The sequence below is a fragment of the Rutilus rutilus genome, assembly GCF_951802725.1.
Source record: "Rutilus rutilus genome assembly, chromosome: 16".
NCBI lineage: Eukaryota > Metazoa > Chordata > Actinopteri > Cypriniformes > Leuciscidae > Rutilus > Rutilus rutilus.
Genome location: NC_140224.1, coordinates 1,403,074 through 1,425,185, shown reverse-complemented (window position 1 = coordinate 1,425,185; position 22,112 = coordinate 1,403,074). Strand labels below are relative to the sequence as shown.

Below are 22,112 nucleotides of genomic sequence, written 5' to 3'. Positions count from 1 at the left end.
CCTTGACTTTTTTCTGACTTTCTCATGTTTTACACCAACAAGTTTGTTTGAATATTAAAGGTCAAACCGCATAATGATGCTAATCACAGGAAAATTTGTATTTATTTAGTAAAATAACCTCATTCGGGACTCATTTCTATTCAGTATGAAGATAATCACATTTAGCATGCAATCAAGTAAATCCAAAAGTTAGTCGTGGGAACTTTCCTTGAGGAAATTTTTCATCTTAGCATTTTGATTCTGAGAAATGTTTTTATTGATGTGCATTGAGAGTGGAAATGATTAAACTGTGGTTTGCACTGGTGGCACGAAGCATCCACTCCTCTGTAAATTACATTTTATACTTTAAAAGCTTGGAAAATGTCCTCTTCTGTGCTTGCACAGTGCCAGGGATCCATTATGAAGTCAATATTTTCAATAGGAAAATTGAATCAAAAACAAACACGACGGGTTGGAGAGCAAACTGATGTTTTACGACTACAATAACAGGCTCTGTTTTCTCTGTTGAAGTTGTGTGTGATTGTATCTTGCTGAGAAGGAAACAGCTGCTGGTCGGCTTTAACTCAGAAAAGCATGTTTTGTTGGTGATTCCCAGTGATGGACACTCAATATTCACTTTGTGTTCAGTCTGAAAGAGTTAATGTTGGATGAAGTATATGCATCATATTTTGATAAAAATCATTGTGAATCAGCTTTACAGAGAATATTGACACAGAGGACAGTGACGAGGAACAAGATGGAAGATGCAATACAAATAAAAATGCTTAGAAGTTAAATTAAATATTACATTTAAATTAAAATAAATGTCATTTTTTTATTTTCACGTGCCATTGTTTAAACTATTGGATACTTGTCAAACAATTAGATAGAAATGGGACATTCACACCAGGGACGATAACTATAACGATGTAACGATTTAGTTTTAAAGGGGTCATATAATGGTACATGCACTTTTACAAGTTGATTGTACTGACATGTGTGTTGGCAGTGCCTGTACACAACCATCATAAAATGATAAAAATCCATCCAGTGTTTTTTTTTTAATCTTCTTATATGTTTCCCCCGTCTCAAATCAAGCCGTTCAATTTTGTGACGTCACGCGGTTGGACGCCCCTCCCACGATTGTTGATTGACAGCAGCATAGTCCGCGCGTCATTGTTGATACGCTGGCGCACTGTCTATGAACAGAATGGCGTCTCAGCGAGTGTGGTGTTCTCGGGTGTAATAAGGCACACAGCATCATTTTGATGTTCCTAAATCCGAACCGCTGAAGACGCAGTGGCTGAGTTTGTTTTCGAAGGGAATATTCCCCACGATCAACAGCAATGCTTTCATGTTTGCGCGAATCATTTCTCACACCAGACTGCTTTACAAACGAGAGTCAGTATAAAGCTGGTTTTGCTAAGAAGCTGCTCCTGAAAAAAGGATCGGTACCAACTATTCGTGTTCCTGCTGCACCTCCAGAAGAAGAAGTGAGTGTAACGTTTTATTAACCTTTATATTAATATTTACATTAATCTTTGCAAATTGCTTGCTGCACGCTTCACGATGAATGCGGCTGTTTACACTCAGGGTACATTACGGCATGTTTTCTATGTACGACGTTCTCAATATAATTCATAATCCCACGTTTATAATGAACAACACGTTATGGTTATTGTGTTATTGTGTTACGGTGTACGCCCAGAGCAGAGGGGCGGGGGGAGCAGAGCTCATTATCATTTAAAGACACATGCACTTAAACACGTGCTGAAAACAGAGCTGTTTCTGACCAGGTCAAATTAGTGTTTTCTTACAATACTAATGAGAATTTTTAATTAAAATATATTACAAACTTTTAATTTAGACCCTAAAGAATCATATTAGCTTGTACAAAAATGGCATTATATGACCCCCTTAAAAATCTTTCTAAATGTAAAGGAATATCAGAGTCTGTTTAGTTGGAATCATTTGGAATCAAGGACACTGTTTCTGACGTCACAAACTACCTTGTAACCAATCAGATCAACGTGTGATCGTCAACCAGTGGATCTCTGAGCTGAGTGAGTGAGTGGAGGCGGGGCTCATTTGCATATTCATAGAACCACGCATACTAAATGAGGCAAGGGTGTCGAGTTACATTCAAGACATGGGAAAAAAAACAAGGATAAAACGTTTAAATGTGTCATTTTGGTGATCAAAGATGAGTTTTAAGGGATAAAAGTATTGACTACAGGGAGAAAAAAGGCAACTGGTATTGGATTCAGCCACGAAAAATTATATTCGGGGCATCCCTAATGAAAAATAATGAAACATTAGTCTATTCACTGTAAAAATGTTTTCACAAAGCAGTGTTTTTCTAGTTTTATTAATTTGTTAATATAAATATTAATTGTCAGCACACTAAGGTTTAAAAAAGGTCCCATCTTTTCCCATCCGGCCCTCAACCTAAAGCGAGTTTGACAACAACATGAGTATACAGTGACTTAACTTTCATTTTAAAGTGAACTAATCCTTTTGATATATTGTGAACTGATCAGTGAAAAGACAATATCGCCATTGAGAACTTTTATAGGTGAACCTCAGTTTTAGTTCCCAGATTAAGCGGGGGAGCAGTCTGGTTGTACGCCTCACTTTTTCCACTTTTTCTCTCTATGGTTTCGGGTGAATACTTTCTAAATTCACTGCCAAAGCTCACAGCGACTGCCAAGACAGTGTCAGATCTATACGTACGACGGCCAGCGGGAGCCGAGCGCAGACTGGGTTCAGCTGTCTGTCTGCACAACATTACTCTGAACAAAACCAGCATTGTGTTTCTGCGCTGTGTGCCTCATACAGGACTCTTTCAGGGATTCTCCAACTCTGTATCACTCCCGCCGCCAGCTGGAGATGAGTTCACACGCTCATTGCTGGAGTTAGAAACAGGGATGGCAGAAACATGTGTTTCATCTTCATCCACCCTGGTGGATACAAGACATGCGAAGAATACTTGCAGACACACTATTTCACTGTACTTCAAGTGTGTTAATGATTAGCTAACTTGAAGTGTGCCATTTTGGAACAATTAATTTTGTACTATGTATATTTTAGCTGTAATTAAATTGTAGTAAAGCATAACTTTAAGTGTATTTAGTGTACTTTTGTGTGCAACTTCAAGTATACTTAGTGGGCCCTATTTTAACGATCTGAAACGCAAGTATCAAGCGCGAAACGCAAGTATCTTTGTGGGCGGATCTCAGGCGCTGTTGCTATTATACCGGCGGGATAAATGACTCTTGCGCCCGACGCAAATCTAAAATGTGTTGGTCTGAAGTAGCTTCATTACTCATAGGTGTGGTTTGGGCGTAACGTGAAATAAACCAATCAGAGCGACATCTCACATTCCCTTTAAGAGCAGGCGCGCTTGTTCTCAAGCGGATTCCTATTATTCACAGCCGAGGAGACCGACGTTCTCGTCAGGGCCGTAAAACACAGAGAAGTGACATTGGGGACGGAGAAACACACACAAATTAGCTTCGGTTAAACAGGCGTATGATAATTTGGGTAAATGTGTAAGCTAGATTTATGCCTATTTTTTCACATTTTCATGGACATAACAATGATTTCCCTCATGTGGTAATAATGTATGGTTTTCTAAAAATGAAAACTGCTGCTTCTGTGTAGATGAGAGAATCAAAGTGTATGTGCGTTGTGCACACGCTGCATTATGGCCAAGCATGCGCCCTTAAAATAGCATCTGAATAACGCGCCAATTTTTCCTGGTCAGTGGAGGAATTGTTTTCTGAAACTGCAAAATAGCACCAGGGAATGTTTGCGCCAGAACACGCCTCCTCTTTTCGCTGAACCGCCCCCGGGAGCGCAACTTCATTCCCTAATTTACCGACGTGCGTCTGTGGAGGGAAAAGTCCGCTGTGCGTCGGGTGAGAAATAGGAATAATACATGCGTCGTGTGCGAAGTCAATTGTGCTGGGTGCAAGACAGGGCCCAGTATATGTCTGTGTAGGGACTAATTACCTGCTTGATTAGTGATATTAAAGTGTACTTTATTTTGTGTTACAAATACATTACATTGTGTTAATTATTTACGAGTGTCTTTGAAACACACAAGCAATATTCCATAAGTGTATTATATTTGAGTAAAAAGTATATGCTCAGTAATACCTTTGTCTTCAATAACAAATGCACATTAATAAACAAATATCACTTAGCTATACTTTGTACAATATAATATTGTATACTATAATGTATTTTGAAAGTATACTTTCAATGCATTGTTACAATGATCATTTCCAACGCACAGGTCAAGAATATACCTAAAATATATTTTTAATAAAGTGCAAATAAATACACTTTAAAAAATAAACAGAATTTTCACTTCAAGTATATCCTTCTAAAATATGTTTTAGACAATATACTAAAGTACAATTATTTTAAAGTGTGTTAAAAGTTGCATTGTGAAAATAGGTAAAAGCATGATGCTAATATACTTTTAATATATTTAAAGATAGTAACAAATTTTGTTAGTATATTTGCAATGTACGATTGAAAAAGGGAATATATTTCAAATACAATGAAGCTTTTTTTCACCAGGGCAGACAATCAACATCTTTATTAGAGTCGTTTAGGTTCGTGACAGGATTAGCGGGAAGGAAGGATGCGAGATGAAGAGAAAGAAAGCTTGTGGTTGTTTGGTCTTTCGGTCAGTGACCCTGAACATCTGATGATGAAGACCAGAGGATGATGAAGAAGCGTAATCAGTGAGATCATGTCGGACACTGAGGAAGTTCTGTTGCCTTCTTTCCTGATAAGAACTATATGGATGATCTTGTCTTTAAGTCCTCATGAAGTCGTGCTGGTCTTTTCTTCTCTCGTATATCCAAATGAGACGCTTCTGGAACAAGAACAAATGTGGGCGGGGCTTGATTGTGTCTGTGAGAAATTGATTGGATGGTTGTGGTTTGCTATTGGCTGATCTCATGTGAGTGACAGGTTATAGCCCCGCCCACATCATCAGAGAAGAGAAGAGATGCTGCAAGAGGAACTTATTCTGATTCAAGATTATTAACACAATAATGATGTGCACCGATAAATCATTAATGATAATCACTGCAATATTCCATTAGAAAAACAAGAATTTTCGGTAACACTTTATTTTACTGTGTCCTTGTTACATGTAGTTACTATAGTAATAAATTACGCATAATTACATGCAAATAACCCCAAACCAAACCCTAATCCTACCCTAACCCTATAGTAAGTACATGTGGTTGCTTAATATTACTCAGTGCTTAAATATATAATTACAGTGTAACAATGACACCTTAAAATAAAGTATAACCGAACTGTCCAATTTGATTTCATGGTGACTTAGAAAGAGCCTTAACAATACATTATTAAAATATAGTCAAATCAGATACAGCACAGGTGTTTATAGAATCACATAATACATTAGTAACAGGGTTAGTATAGTTAACTACACTCAAAAAATGGTAATGAAATGATAACATCAAAATTAACTGTTTTTATTCAAGTCAAAAATATGATTTAGCATCCCTGAATTAATCTAAATGCATTAATTTATACTTGAACAAAATTAAAATGTATGGGTTAAATCAAGTTTAAAGTAAAACTAAAACCATCAAAATAAATATTTACTGAAATAACAAAAAATATAAATAAACAAACTTATTTTATTTCAGTTATTTTACTTCTCATTTTCATTGAGTTTAACTTGATGTACTAAAGTAGCAAAAAATAAATAAAAACTATATAGAAATATAAAAAAAAAAAATAGGCACTATACAGGGATCAATGTTGTGATGTCAAGGACTCCCAAATTAAACATATTTAAACTTAAGAAAATATTAACACAGCTATATATTTTCATGCATGAAATGTGAAAAAAAGAATAATTGCAACTTACATTAAAGAAAACAAATTAAATAAATGAACTGGCCTTTATTTTGCATTGCATAAAAAGTTTTAAAATTACTACAAATTATTAAAATATTATGTGAACATTTTTTAATTTGTATTTGTCAACAGAATAAAATAAAATAAACTTAAAAATAAATTTTAATTAAATTAAATTAAATTCAGAATAATTAATACAATAAAATATATATTCAATAATAATAATAATAAAAATAATTATAATAAAATATAAAAAAAAAATAATAATAAAAAAATAATTGTTTATATTAAAATCTTTGCCGGCCACCTTGACATCAACAGGTGTTTGGTGCCGTAGCTGTGTCTGTTGTGTCCATCATCATTCAGATCGAGTGTTTTCTCCGCTTCATCTCAGTGTGGTTGTGTAACGATGACTGATGAGTATTCCTGTGTGTGTGTGTGTGTGTTGGTCAGATGCTGTACCCGCTTCTGCCGGGCTTTCTGGACAGTAATGCGTTCTCGGAGAGCGGGACGCTGCATGTTCCCGAGGACATCAGGCGAGTCCTGCACATCTGCACACAAACACTGCATTCACTCACAGTCTTCCAGGTGCATCCACAGATCCGACAGCAGCTCTTCGCCTACATCTTCTTCTTCATCAACGCTCTGCTGTTCAACCTGCTGATGGAGAGAGGTGAGACATGAGCTGTGTCCGAAACACTCACTCGTTCACTCGTTCACTCATTCACTAATCCTTATATAGTGTATGGCAGGGCTATTCAACAGGACAGATGCACTTTTATGACGGACAGATGCACTTTTATGATGCACTTTTATGATGGATAGATGCACTTTTATGACGAATAGATGCACTTTTATGACGGATAGATGCACTTTTATGATGGACAGATGCACTTTTATGACGAATAGATGCACTTTTATGACGGATAGATGCACTTTTATGATGGATAGATGCACTTTTATGACGAATAGATGCACTTTTATGACGAATAGATGCACTTTTATGACGGATAGATGCACTTTTATGATGGACAGATGCACTTTTATGATGGACAGATGCACTTTTATGATGGATAGATGCACTTTTATGATGGATAGATGCACTTTTATGATGGACAGATGCACTTTTATGACGAATAGATGCACTTTTATGATGGATAGATGCACTTTTATGATGGACAGATGCACTTTTATGATGGATAGATGCACTTTTATGATGGATAGATGCACTTTTATGATGGATAGATGCACTTTTATGATGGACAGATGCACTTTTATGACGAATAGATGCACTTTTATGATGGATAGATGCACTTTTATGATGGACAGATGCACTTTTATGATGGACAGATGCACTTTTATGATGGATAGATGCACTTTTATGATGGATAGATGCACTTTTATGATGGACAGATGCACTTTTATGATGGATAGATGCACTTTTATGACGGATAGACACACTTTTATGATGGACAGATGCACTTTTATGATGGATAGATGCACTTTTATGATGGATAGATGCACTTTTATGATGGATAGATGCACTTTTATGATGGACAGATGCATTTTTATGATGGATAGATGCACTTTTATGACGGATAGACACACTTTTATGACGGATAGATGCACTTTTATGATGGACAGATGCATTTTTATGATGGATAGATGCACTTTTATGACGGATAGACACTTTTATGACGGATAGATGCACTTTTATGATGGACGGATGCACTTTTATGATGGATAGATGCACTTTTATGACGGATAGACACACTTTTATGACGGATAGACACACTTTTATGATGGACAGATGCACTTTTATGATGGATAGACACACTTTTATGACGGATAGATGCACTTTTATGATGGATAGATGCACTTTTATGACGGATAGACACACTTTTATGACGGATAGATGCACTTTTATGATGGACGGATGCACTTTTATGATGGATAGATGCACTTTTATGACGGATAGACACACTTTTATGACGGATAGACACACTTTTATGATGGACAGATGCACTTTTATGATGGATAGACACACTTTTATGACGGATAGATGCACTTTTATGATGGATAGATGCACTTTTATGACGGATAGACACACTTTTATGACGGATAGATGCACTTTTATGATGGACGGATGCACTTTTATGATGGATAGACACACTTTTATGACGGATAGACACACTTTTATGATGGACAGATGCACTTTTATGATGGATAGACACACTTTTATGACGGATAGATGCACTTTTATGACGGACAGATGCACTTTTATGATGGATAGATGCGATAGACACTTTTATGATGGACAGATGCACTTTTATGACGGACAGATGCACTTTTATGATGGATAGACACACTTTTATGATGGATAGACACACTTTTATGACGGATAGATGCACTTTTATGACGGATAGACACACTTTTATGATGGATAGATGCACTTTTATGACGGATAGATGCACTTTTTAGATGCACTTTTATGATGGACAGATGCACTTTTATGATGGATAGATGCACTTTTATGATGGACAGATGCACTTTTATGATGGATAGATGCACTTTTATGATGGATAGACACTTTTATGATGGACAGATGCACTTTTATGATGGACAGATGCACTTTTATGATGGATAGATGCACTTTTATCATGGATAGATGCACTTTTATGATGGATAGACACTTTTATGATGGATAGATGCACTTTTATGACAGATAGACACACTTTTATGACGGATAGATGCACTTTTATGACAGATAGACACACTTTTATGACGGATAGATGCACTTTTATGACGGATAGACACACTTTTATGACGGATAGATGCACTTTTATGATGGACAGATGCATTTTTATGATGGATAGATGCACTTTTATGACGGATAGACACACTTTTATGACGGATAGATGCACTTTTATGATGGATAGATGCACTTTTATGATGGACAGATGCACTTTTATGATGGATAGATGCACTTTTATGATGGATAGATGCACTTTTATGATGGATAGATGCACTTTTATGATGGACAGATGCACTTTTATGATGGATAGATGCACTTTTATGACGGATAGACACACTTTTATGATGGACAGATGCACTTTTATGATGGATAGATGCACTTTTATGATGGATAGATGCACTTTTATGATGGACAGATGCATTTTTATGATGGATAGATGCACTTTTATGACGGATAGACACACTTTTATGACGGATAGATGCACTTTTATGATGGACAGATGCATTTTTATGATGGATAGATGCACTTTTATGACGGATAGACACTTTTATGACGGATAGATGCACTTTTATGATGGACGGATGCACTTTTATGATGGATAGATGCACTTTTATGACGGATAGACACTTTTATGACGGATAGACACACTTTTATGATGGACAGATGCACTTTTATGATGGATAGACACACTTTTATGACGGATAGATGCACTTTTATGATGGACAGATGCACTTTTATGATGGATAGATGCACTTTTATGACGGATAGACACACTTTTATGACGGATAGATGCACTTTTATGATGGACGGATGCACTTTTATGATGGATAGACACACTTTTATGACGGATAGACACACTTTTATGATGGACAGATGCACTTTTATGATGGATAGACACACTTTTATGACGGATAGATGCACTTTTATGACGGACAGATGCACTTTTATGATGGAGAGATGCGATAGACACTTTTATGATGGACAGATGCACTTTTATGACGGACAGATGCACTTTTATGATGGATAGACACACTTTTATGATGGATAGACACACTTTTATGATGGATAGATGCACTTTTATGACGGATAGATGCACTTTTTAGATGCACTTTTATGATGGACAGATGCACTTTTATGATGGATAGATGCACTTTTTTGATGGACAGATGCACTTTTATGATGGATAGATGCACTTTTATGATGGATAGACACTTTTATGATGGACAGATGCACTTTTATGATGGACAGATGCACTTTTATGATGGATAGATGCACTTTTATCATGGATAGACACTTTTATGATGGACAGATGCACTTTTTAGATGCACTTTTATGATGGACAGATGCACTTTTATGATGGACAGATGCACTTTTATGATGGACAGATGCACTTTTATGATGGATAGATGCACTTTTTAGATGCACTTTTATGATGGACAGATGCACTTTTATGATGGACAGATGCACTTTTATGATGGATAGATGCACTTTTATGATGGATAGACACTTTTATGATGGACAGATGCACTTTTATGATGGACAGATGCACTTTTATGATGGATAGATGCACTTTTATGATGGATAGACACTTTTATGATGGATAGATGCACTTTTATGACGGATAGACACACTTTTATGACGGATAGAGGCACTTTTATGATGGACAGATGCATTTTTATGATGGATAGATGCACTTTTATGACGGATAGATGCACTTTTATGATGGATAGATGCACTTTTATGACGGATAGACAAACTTTTATGATGGACAGACACACTTTTATGACGGATAGACACACTTTTATGACGGACAGATGCACTTTTATGATGGATAGACGCACTTTTATGACGGATAGATGCACTTTTATGATGGACAGATGCACTTTTATGATGGATAGAAGCACTTTTATGACGGATAGACACTTTTATGATGGACAGATGCACTTTTATGACGGACAGATGCACTTTAATGACGGATAGATGCACTTTTATGATGGATAGATGCACTTTTGTGATGGATAGACACTTTTATGATGGACAGATGCACTTTTATGACGGATAGATGCACTTTTATGACGGATAGACACACTTTTATGACGGATAGATGCACTTTTATGACGGATAGATGCACTTTTATGACGGATAGACACACTTTTATGACGGATAGATGCACTTTTATGATGGACAGATGCACTTTTATGATGGATAGATGCACTTTTATGATGGACAGATGCACTTTTATGATGGACAGATGCACTTTTATGATGGATAGATGCACTTTTATCATGGATAGATGCACTTTTATGATGGATAGACACTTTTATGATGGACAGATGCACTTTTATGATGGACAGATGCACTTTTATGATGGATAGATGCACTTTTATCATGGATAGATGCACTTTTATGATGGATAGACACTTTTATGATGGATAGATGCACTTTTATGACAGATAGACACACTTTTATGACGGATAGATGCACTTTTATGATGGATAGATGCACTTTTATGACAGATAGACACACTTTTATGACGGATAGATGCATTTTTATGATGGATAGATGCACTTTTATGATGGATAGATGCACTTTTATGATGGACAGATGCACTTTTATGATGGATAGATGCACTTTTATGATGGATAGATGCACTTTTATGATGGATAGATGCACTATGATGGATACATGCACTTTTATGATGGTTAGATGCACTTATATGATGGATAGATATGTTTCTCAAACTCATTTGTGTTGCTTAATGTTCATCTGAGAACGCAGTGTGCGACATTTTACAAGATTTGTAATGTAACTCATTTGTAAATCTACGCCAACACATGACAATACATAAATATGTTTCTAAATTTGCAAATTGTTGTTCGTCACGATTTCAAAATAAAAGTTTAAATGGCTATTGCATTTCTTTCGTACAAAAGTGACCAAATATCAAAGATTAAGTCGACATATGAATATGTTGTTTGGCCAGTATTAAACTAGGATTTGATCATGCCGTAGTGCAACCACAACTAACACCAGGCCGTTTGTTATAATACGTAATGTGCATAATGTCACGGTGGGATGCAGGAAGGCAGACGAAACGAGGATATAATTCCACAACGATGGTTTATTAGTAATTAAACACAGTACGGCGGAACAGGAACAGCAACACACACACACACACACACACACTAAATAAGACGGAGATCGGACAAGGACTGACAGAAATACAAACACAGATTACACTGATTAACAGAACACAGGTGAGACATGACGAAGATGACTAAACAGGTGAAACAACTGAACTGATGATGACGGTAACCATAGAAACAAATGAGTGGCGGGAAACAAAGACATATGACTAATGAAAACTCAGACAGAACACAACTGTGACACACAAGTTATGTTTATATTAGTTTAAATCGTTAATTTTACATGGTGTATTTTTACAGTGTTGTTCAATAAAACTCATATGATAACTTACTTTGATACTTTATTTGAACCAATTATTATTGCTTTTTATATATTTGCATTTTAAGTCATTTTAAAGGCGTTTGTTCACTTGGATCTATTTTTAATACCACTTTTTTTTATCCGATTACTCGATTAATTAATAATTGGTAAAATACTAAAATAATCGATAGATGCAGATCTGTCAGATGTGACCTCTGTACAGATCAAACGTTGTCAAAATGATTCCAGTTCACATGCGGAAACGACTAAAAATTCAGTATTATGAGTTTTTAAGGCCAGACAAGTAATTTGGTGAGGTCAATTTGTAAAGAAAGACTACACGCCTGCACACATATATATTCAAATACTCATACCTGTAGACTGAACACATGATGCACGCCGTCAGCGCTCTCACAGATTCACGTTTTTGAAGTTTACACAGAGATGATAACATTTTTCATAATATTTCACAGTTTGTGTTCTCGAGCTCCAAACACTGTTATCGTGTGAATGACCGGCCAGAACACATTACAAGTTTCTGTTTTCTGTTAGAACGGTGTGTGTAAGCGGCCCCTAAGCTAAGAACTAATGATCTTTGCAACAGAAGTGAATCAATCAAACTAACTTTATCTGGACAATAACTTTATTCTAGATCTGCTGTAAAGCCTAAACACTCTCTGTTACTGTAATCTCCTGTTATCACTGTAAAGCTGCTGTGAAACATCTGTATTGTTAAAGCGCTGTATAACTGAAGGAGACTTGACTTGATGTTCAGCAATGCTTCTGCTCATGTGACTCCCGCTCTCGTGTGAAGGGTCCGGCGGGACGTTTTTCCACTGGTCCCGTGGGGTTCAGATCAGGGCTAATCTGGACCTGCTGATGGACTGGGCTCACAGTGCCGGACTCGGGGATCTGGCTCACGGTTATCTTCTCAAGATCTCCTCCGCTGTCAATCTACTGGCCACGCCGAGGGAGAACCTCTTACAGGTGCTCGTTCTGTTCACATTGATTCTAAATATTATTTAACCTTCATCCTTCCCTCGCGTCCTGTAACAAATCCTTCACTCGCGGGTCAAAATGACCCAAAACCCTATATATATATTATATATATATATTTTTTTTTTCATTATTATTATTAGTTTTTTAGTTTTTTATTTATTTGTCCAGAAAGCTTATTGTATTTCATTTTGATAATATTTTTTCTATTTTTAATGCAAATTTTTTTGGGGAGATTTTTATTACTAGATTTGATCAATAAATAATAAACAAATAGTAATTTAAGCACATTCCTCACATTCTTTCAACTTTAATTCAAAATAACACAATTTCATGCATAACCCTTTTAAATCAGCTCAAAATATCTTACATTGTGTGTTTTTGTCGACCTCTTGTGGAAAATAATAATATAAGATGATATTTCATGACTCTAGATGTCCTTATAGCTCTATATGGAGCAAATGAGCTGTTCCGCTGGGTCCTAAAGTCAGTATGCATTCAGATCATAGACTGTAAAAAAATTGATTCAGATACACATCTAGACATTAAAAAATCTTTTTTTTGGTAAAGTTTTAGCATTGTTAGTTTGAATTTTGAGCATTTTTAGGTTTTTCTGTGTGTACTGAAGCATTCCTCGCACTCCATTCATTCCTATGGGAGTCAGATTGACCCGAGGGAAGGATTTGTTACTTTTTTCAATTTCAACAACAGAACTCCTCGGATCCATTCAAATATTTTTTGTGTACTCGTGGTTAAAGTCCTGGGGTCTTGGACCCCTCAGATGAACACTCAATTTTTACATTTAAACAAAATATTTTCCGGGTCAAAATCCGAGGGAAGGATGAAGGTTCACCTAAAACCTTAAATATTGCACTATGTGAGCATGCATGAAAGGAAGGAAGCTTGTCTGCATTCCCGTCTTATTACAGATGCATTCCTCTTTCATCACAATCTCGCATTAGTATGTTCCTCAGAAATAATTAACAGGAAGCATTACTCATTAAAGGATAAAGCTTCGTGAGCACAAAGAGATTCTTTCACGGCATTAGATAAAGATGCTGGATAAGACACGTCTGCGTCTGACACGTAACCGATGATCTCGTCCTGCAACACCAAATAGAAGCTATAGTGAGCTGCATTAATGTGAGACGGTTTTTTTAAATAATAAATTAATACATTATATTAAAATAAATCGATTAAATAGCTAGAAATGTATTTAAATAAAAATAATACAAATAAATAAATGATAAATTAATACATTAAACAAATAAATAAAATAGTATTTAAATAAATTAAATGCATTTTATTAAACTAAAAACATAAATGACATTACATTAACAAAATAAATACATTTGAAACAAATAAAATATAATTAAAATAAACAATTAATACATTATATTAAAATAAATCGATTAAAATCAATAAATACAACTTTTTTTAAATAAAAATAAATACTGCACATAAAAATGATTAACAATAAATAAATAATAAATTAATACATTAAATAAAAAAGTATACATTTTTATTTAAATAAAATAAATTTGATTAAACTCAAAACAAATTAAACAAAAATAAGATTAAACTTAAATAAATACATTTTAATAAACATAAATAAAAATAATAAATGAATACAATATATTAAAAATAATTTGATTAAAATAAATTAAATTAAATAAATATAAATAAATACAGTGATTAAAATAAATAAATAATAAATGAATACATTGTATTTAAATTGATTAAAGTAAATAAATAAATACAATTAAAATACTGTTTAAAGTCGGAAATAGTTCTTTCCTCGCGTAATCATATTTTGATCATCAGTGATGAGGCTTTGAGGAACAATCGTCACAAAGATCAAAATATGATTCACATGGAGAACTTTTATTTTCTCGCCCCAAAACAATAGATGTTTTTATTGCAATGAAAAGAATTGAGTGCCCCATACATGGGAACGGGATTGAACGTAAAACGTCATTAAAGGGTGTGTAATGTGTGTGAGTGTGTTTGTGTGTGTGCAGATGTGCTGGAAGGCTCTACGGATGGAGTTCAGGAGTCTAAACGCAGCTCAGCTTCATCACATGCTGAGAGAGTACGAGCCTCGACACTCGTGTGCCGATACATGGACGCCTTCCAGTGACGAGACTCTCACGACCGGTGACACACACACACACACACTCATCATACAAGCCTTCTGAATGATCATCTCATGCACCTTAACTCACAAAACGGATCTATAAGAGCCTTATTTCAAAGATACAATATGTCTCTGCCTTATATTTACTCATATGTGACACAGAACCAGTCTCGAGTCACACGGGTATATTTAACAATACATGTTATGGGTCAAAATTATAGATTTTTCTTTTATGCCAAAAATCATTAGGATATTAAGTAAAGATCATGTTCCATGAAGATATTTTGTAAATCTCCTACCGTAAATATATAAAATGTGACATAATGACATAAATGAACAACTTTAAAGGAGATTTTCTCAATGTTTCGATTTTTTTTGCACCCTCAGATTCCAGATCTTCAAATATTGTCCTATCCGAACAAACCAGACATCAATGGAAAGCTCATTTATTCAGCTTTCAGATGATATATACATCTCAATTTCAACAAATTAATCTTTATGACTGGATTTGTGGTCCAGGGTCTCAGTTTGGAATCAGTTGACAGACAATATTGTGTGGAAAAGGAGGTTATCATTCAGAATTATACACAGAATTTACCTAGTTAAACATTACGTTGTGAAATTTAAAAGTTACATTGATTTTAATTGCACTTTTTGCATCAGTTGCCCTGAAACTGTGGTTCATTTACTCCGGCACTGGCCGTTTGTAGGATCATTTTGGCAAATCGTTTGTGATTTTATCAGAAAATACATTAATGGCCAATTTGTGTTGTTCTGGAAACATTTATTATTTGGTCTTTTGGAGAACTATAGTTCAGGTTTATATAATACATTTTATTCTTTTAATGGCAAAATTCTATGTTCACAAGTGCACATTTTCCAGTAAAAAAAACTGTTTTACATCATTTAAGAAAGAAATGAGCTTTATATTGACTTAAAGCGATTCTATGAAGTTAAAACTGTGAAAATGTGTAAATGTGTTCATAGATCTACATGAATCCCTCTAGTGTGCAACTCTGTTACATTTGTTGTATTTGTAACACTTTACAATAAAGTTCATTATACATTAGTTAACTACACTAGTCCTGAAGGGGTTGTATTCGCTATAACAACCGCCTCGCTCTACATTATCCCGCTTATTACATGGCTACCCACCAAATAAATCAATAATTTGACACAAAATATTGATTTAAAAAGGAGATTATTGATTTAAAAACGATTGTATTGCTTCCGCTAAAGAAAATAGTCCGTTCCGTCTCTACGGTTAGAATCCTGCGTCCATAGCAACGCTCTGTTTTTCATGGCAACAGTGTGTTATACCAGAGAATGTCTAATAAGGGGAGAATTTCCACTCCCAGTAAACTTCCGGCTTCTGAACTGGTTGCAGTTCCACTCTGGCTCCACATGAGGGCGCTCACAGGACGAGTGCAGTTCCACTCTGGCTCCACATGAGGGCGCTCACAGGACGAGTGCAGTTCCACTCTGGCTCCACATGAGGGCGCTCACAGGATGAGTGCAGTTCCACTCTGGTTCCACATGAGGGCGCTCACAGGACAAGTGCAGAATGAATGGAGATCTATGGCGCTATACCCCTCAAAATCCACTTTTCTCAGGATATATTTTTTTGTCTAGTAATTTGAATGTTGTATTCGAACGGAGATGCAAAGAAATTACACATTGCTGGGTGTTAGATTTTTTAGAGTCACTTATTTGCTTTAAAAAGTCTTTTAAAATGTAAATTACGTCACACACATCGTACGACCAGAGATACTGCTTTACGGCAATCCTTCAGTCACTTTGGTGCTTTCGCGCTCTGCACTTTCCTTTCTCTCGAGGCATCGACAACACAGCTGACACAGGTAAACACACAACACAACTGACACAGGTAAACACACAACACAGCTGACACAGGTAAACACACAACACAGCTGACACAGGTAAACACACAACACAGCTGACACAGGTAAACACACAACACAGCTGACACAGGTAAACACACACAGCTGACACAGGTAAACACACACAGCTGACACAGGTAAACACACAACACAGCTGACACAGGTAAACACACAACACAGCTGACACAGGTAAACACACACAGCTGACACAGGTAAACACACAACACAGCTGACACAGTAAACACACAACACAGCTGACACAGGTAAACACACAACACAGCTGACACAGGTAAACACACAACACAGCTGACACAGGTAAACACACACAGCTGACACAGGTAAACACACACAGCTGACACAGGTAAACACACAACACAGCTGACACAGGTAAACACACACAGCTGACACAGGTAAACACACACAGCTGACACAGGTAAACACACACAGCTGACACAGGTAAACACACACAGCTGACACAGGTAAACACACAACACAGCTGACACAGGTAAACACACAACACAGCTGACACAGGTAAACACACACAGCTGACACAGGTAAACACACAACACAGCTGACACAGGTAAACACACAACACAGCTGACACAGGTAAACACACAACACAGCTGACACAGGTAAACACACACAGCTGACACAGGTAAACACACAACACAGCTGACACAGGTAAACACACAACACAGCTGACACAGGTAAACACACAACACAGCTGACACAGGTAAACACACACAGCTGACACAGGTAAACACACAACACAGCTGACACAGGTAAACACACAACATAGCTGACACAGGTAAACACACACAGCTGAATCTCGCTGACCATCAAGCGGTATCTCGGTAATCGGTCGTAATCGGTCTTTCACTGACCAATCAGCGTTCATTAGCAGAATGCTAGCGTGTTATGGGCAACATATGGGCAACAACAACTCAACCTGTAAGAAATCGAAAGGACAGAAGTACTCGTTCATTCAACTTTCGACCTATAACCCATGTTGAACTTGCAAAACCTACAATCAAATCTGAGATTTCTCAACGGCAATCGGGTGAAAGAGACACATTTAGCCGTCTAGCCCCATAGACTCCCATTCATTCTGCACTCATGGGAGATCGCCCCCAGTGGAGCTCTGGTGGAACTACAACCAACATTCGGTACAATAGGACTTAATAGGGAGTGGCCAGGCTCTCTGTAGACCGGCTCTGGTTATACTTAGCAGTCCTACATTAGAATTCAACCAAGCCATGTAATAATGTTAACTAATGAACCTTATTGTAAAGTGTTACCGTTGTATTATCTTATATACTGTACTATTTGTAACATACTCTTCTTTTTTGTTAATAATAAATCTAACGTTTTGTGTGTTTGGTGTGTTTGCAGCCGATATCCTGGAGAGTTTCGACAATCATCCGCCGCTCGTTCTTCCAGCCGACGGTTTCACACTCGAGCTCAAGAGACCAATCAGTGACAGCGATCTCATTAAACAACTACATCACTTCCTGAGCATCATCAGGGAAATCACAGACCCAGAATCCTCAGAGCCGCCTCAAGTACGTGCCTCCTTCATCTTTATCATATGGTAGAACTAAATATTAATACTGATTGTATTTCACTAATTTCACTGATTTTTTTTATATACATTTTTTTACATACATTTTAATTTATAATTTTTGTGTGTGGGGTTTTAGAATTTGTAGTAGTATTTATTAATATGTCTATATATTTTTCATATTATTTTATTTCAGTTTTAAATTAAATGATAAATGATAATATATATATATATATATATATTATCATATATATATTATCATTTATCATTTAATTTAAATATAATATATTTAATTTATAATATAATTTATATATATACTGTACATATATATATATATATATATATATATATATAATTTATAAATGAAAATGAGACATTTTGAGAAACAAGCTGAAATAAAAAAATATATTTAAAAAATTTCATTTTATTTTATAAAATTATTATACTAACATTAATTTTATCTTAAGTAACAAAAATGTTTTTAAGAATCCTCAGAACTGCCTCCTTCATCTTTTAGATTTAGTTTTTTACACACACACACACACACACACGCACACACATGCAGACGCACACACACACACACACACACACGTATGATTAAAGTGTGTGTGTTCCTCCAGCTGGTGTGTGCAGTGCCGATGGAGGCCAAGCTCCTGAAACTGGAGGTTCATCCTAAAGCTCGCCTCGAGGTCGGTCAGGCGGAGTCGCCGTTTCCTCGCGCGATCGACTCGGGATCATGTGAAGCTCTGTTAAACACTAAACTGCAGAGTCTTGATCTTCAGAATGAAGCTGTGTCGCGCATCAGTGTATCAGCGGATCCGTCTTGTTTGCTGACTCCACCGAACACACCGCAGAACCTGGAGCTCACCGACTCGATCCCTCAGACGCCCGGATCCAGCGGTGCCGGCGCACGGGAGGAAGGTGCGGGACACACACACCTAACATTACTCACACACCAGAGATCACTTCTGATAGTGTTTCACTAGTGTGATCAGGACACTATAGTTCATTTATGTAAGTGAGGAGAGCAGAATAAAGTAAACTGTGACATATTATACCCAAAGATTCTTCATACAGTGAAAATGTATACAAATTTGGGGCCAGAAATGATTGAGACACTTTGAGCTGATCATGTTTTGCTGAAGTGTGTTTTCTTTAATTGCTAATGCTCTTTTTACACACAGACTGAACACAATGAAGCATTGCTTGGTGATTGGTTGAGCTAAACTGGTGTTATCTAATTGTGTAGTTAAATTTAACAGCTGACAGATATTCAACATAATTCATGTGTGAGACAGTCTAACAGAAGGACGGACAAAACCAGTCAAATATCAACTGAGTTCTGCTCATATTTTATTACCATTTTCTAAACTATAGCGAATAAACTGATAATGTGAGAAATGTTGAAGGAGTCTGAATAAACTCTGGTTATACTGTACAGTATGTCCATAACCATTATATGCATGTAAACTGTATGGAAGTGGATTTGTTTGAAACACAAAAGCACGTGTGTGTGTGTGTTTGTAGATGCGAGTGAAGAGTGTGAGAATGGAGAGGAAGATGAGGATGAAGATGAAGATGTGTTTGTGCTGGAGCTGCAGAGATCAGCGTGTGGTTTGGGTCTGATGTTGGTCGACGGACAGGTGAGTGGATCCCTGGGAAATTTGACATCATTATTGTGTTAATAATGTTGAATCAGAATAACAGCATCTCTTCTCTTCTCTGATGATGTGGGCGGGGCAACCTGTCACTCACATGAGATCAGCCAATAGCAAACCACAACCATCCAATCAACTCCCCACAGACACAATCAAGCCCCGCCCACATTGAGGAGAAACGACTAATGCCAGTACACACGTCATCAGAGAAGAGGAGAGATGAAGAGGGAGGGGAAGTTATTCTGATTCAAGATTAAGAGATGAATTTAAAACAATAATGATAAATTACTTTAATAAACACTGCAATATAAAAAAAAAATTGTCCATTTTGATTTCATGGCGACTTTAAGACTGAAGTCATTTTGTTCAATTTTGTTTTAATCTGCAAAAACAATCAATTTGAATGGTATTCATTTAGGGACTTTTCTCAGCATACATTGAAATATATGAAGTTAATTGTGATTAATTACAATAATTAGTTGGAATATCATGCAGTTACTTCAATTACAGCAAGTCCTTTCTGTAACAAACAACATATTATTAATATAATATTATAGTTTCCTTACAGCTCAATAGCATCACCATGTGGTTAAAGATGGAATATTCTTAGTTCTCTGATTATTTACACACTGCACACAAAGACATTTCTTCCTCAGGGTTTCTGTCTTGTTTTCAAGCACAAATATCTCAACATTCATAAATCAAGATACATTTACTGGAGAAGCAGAATGACTGAAGATATTAAGTCTGGTTTTATGAAAAATGTGTCATGATGAAGTGAGTTTGAGCTTAAAACAAGAACAAATATCTGCTAATGGAGTCAGAAAATAATCTTAATTCAAAGGGAAACCTAGATTATTTTCTGACTCCATTAGCAGATATTTGTTCTTGGTTTAAGCACAAACTCACTTCATCATGACATATTTTTCATAAAACCAGACTTAATATCTTCAGTCATTCTGCTTCTCCAGTAAATGTATCTTGATTTATGAATGTTGAGATATTTGTGCTGGAAAACAAGATAAAAATACCGAGCAAAAAAAAACATTTTTTGGTAAAAGGTGTAGATAAAGGATAAAGTTTGGAATAAAGGTGTTGATGTGTTTTCATACAGAATCATGTGAATAAAACACAGAATAAAACATTTTAAAAGAAAATTGGGACTTTTTATCTCACAATTGCGAGTTTACATCTCACAGTTCTGACTTTATTTCTCGTTATTGCGGCTTTATATCATGCAATTCTGAGAAAAAAGTCTGAATTTCGAGTTTATTTCTCGCAATTCTGACTTTATATCTCGCAATTCTGACTTTAAAACTCGCAATTGCTACTTTATATCGCGCAATTGTGAGAAAAAAGTCAGAACTGTGTCAGAATTGTGAGATAAAAAGTCGCAATTACCTATTTTATTTTTCATTCTGTGGTGAATGAAAGCTTCCGCTTCCACTGAATCACGAACACTGTGGAGTCACAATCATTTGTTTTACGCAGGAAACACCGTTTCCCGTCAGTGGGATTTACATCCGATCAGTTCTTCCCGATTCTCCGGCTGCTTTATCCCGGAGACTGAGAGAAGGCGATCGGATACTCGCAGTGAACGGACTGAGTCTGGCGGGACTCGACTATCAGACGTGAGCTAATTATGATCAAAGAGTATAGAAGCCCAAGAGGCGAAACTCTGTTGTGTTATGGGTAACAGTCTGTAGATGGCGCTGCGGAGGCGAATCCGCCATTATGGACTGAAAGCTGCTGAAATCGTTAGCGCCAG

The 22,112-nt window shown here is 36.2% G+C and overlaps 1 protein-coding gene across 2 annotated transcripts in view; it reads left to right on the top strand.

Annotated features, from left to right (window-relative positions):
- Positions 1-22,112, top strand: part of radil2b (Ras association and DIL domains 2b) — a 44,795-nt gene that overhangs the window by 20,615 nt on the left and 2,068 nt on the right. Inside the window, exons 9-16 of one of the 2 annotated variants that reach the window (XM_084435075.1) lie at positions 6,346-6,565; positions 12,909-13,081; positions 15,112-15,247; positions 18,518-18,687; positions 19,307-19,375; positions 19,469-19,607; positions 20,214-20,329; positions 21,836-21,975. In XM_084435075.1, the coding sequence (XP_084291201.1) occupies positions 6,346-6,565; positions 12,909-13,081; positions 15,112-15,247; positions 18,518-18,687; positions 19,307-19,375; positions 19,469-19,607; positions 20,214-20,329; positions 21,836-21,975 (1,163 nt within the window). Of the gene's footprint in view, positions 1-6,345; positions 6,566-12,908; positions 13,082-15,111; positions 15,248-18,517; positions 18,688-19,306; positions 19,608-20,213; positions 20,330-21,835; positions 21,976-22,112 lie in introns of both variants that reach the window. The other variant, XM_084435074.1, reaches the window with a different exon arrangement.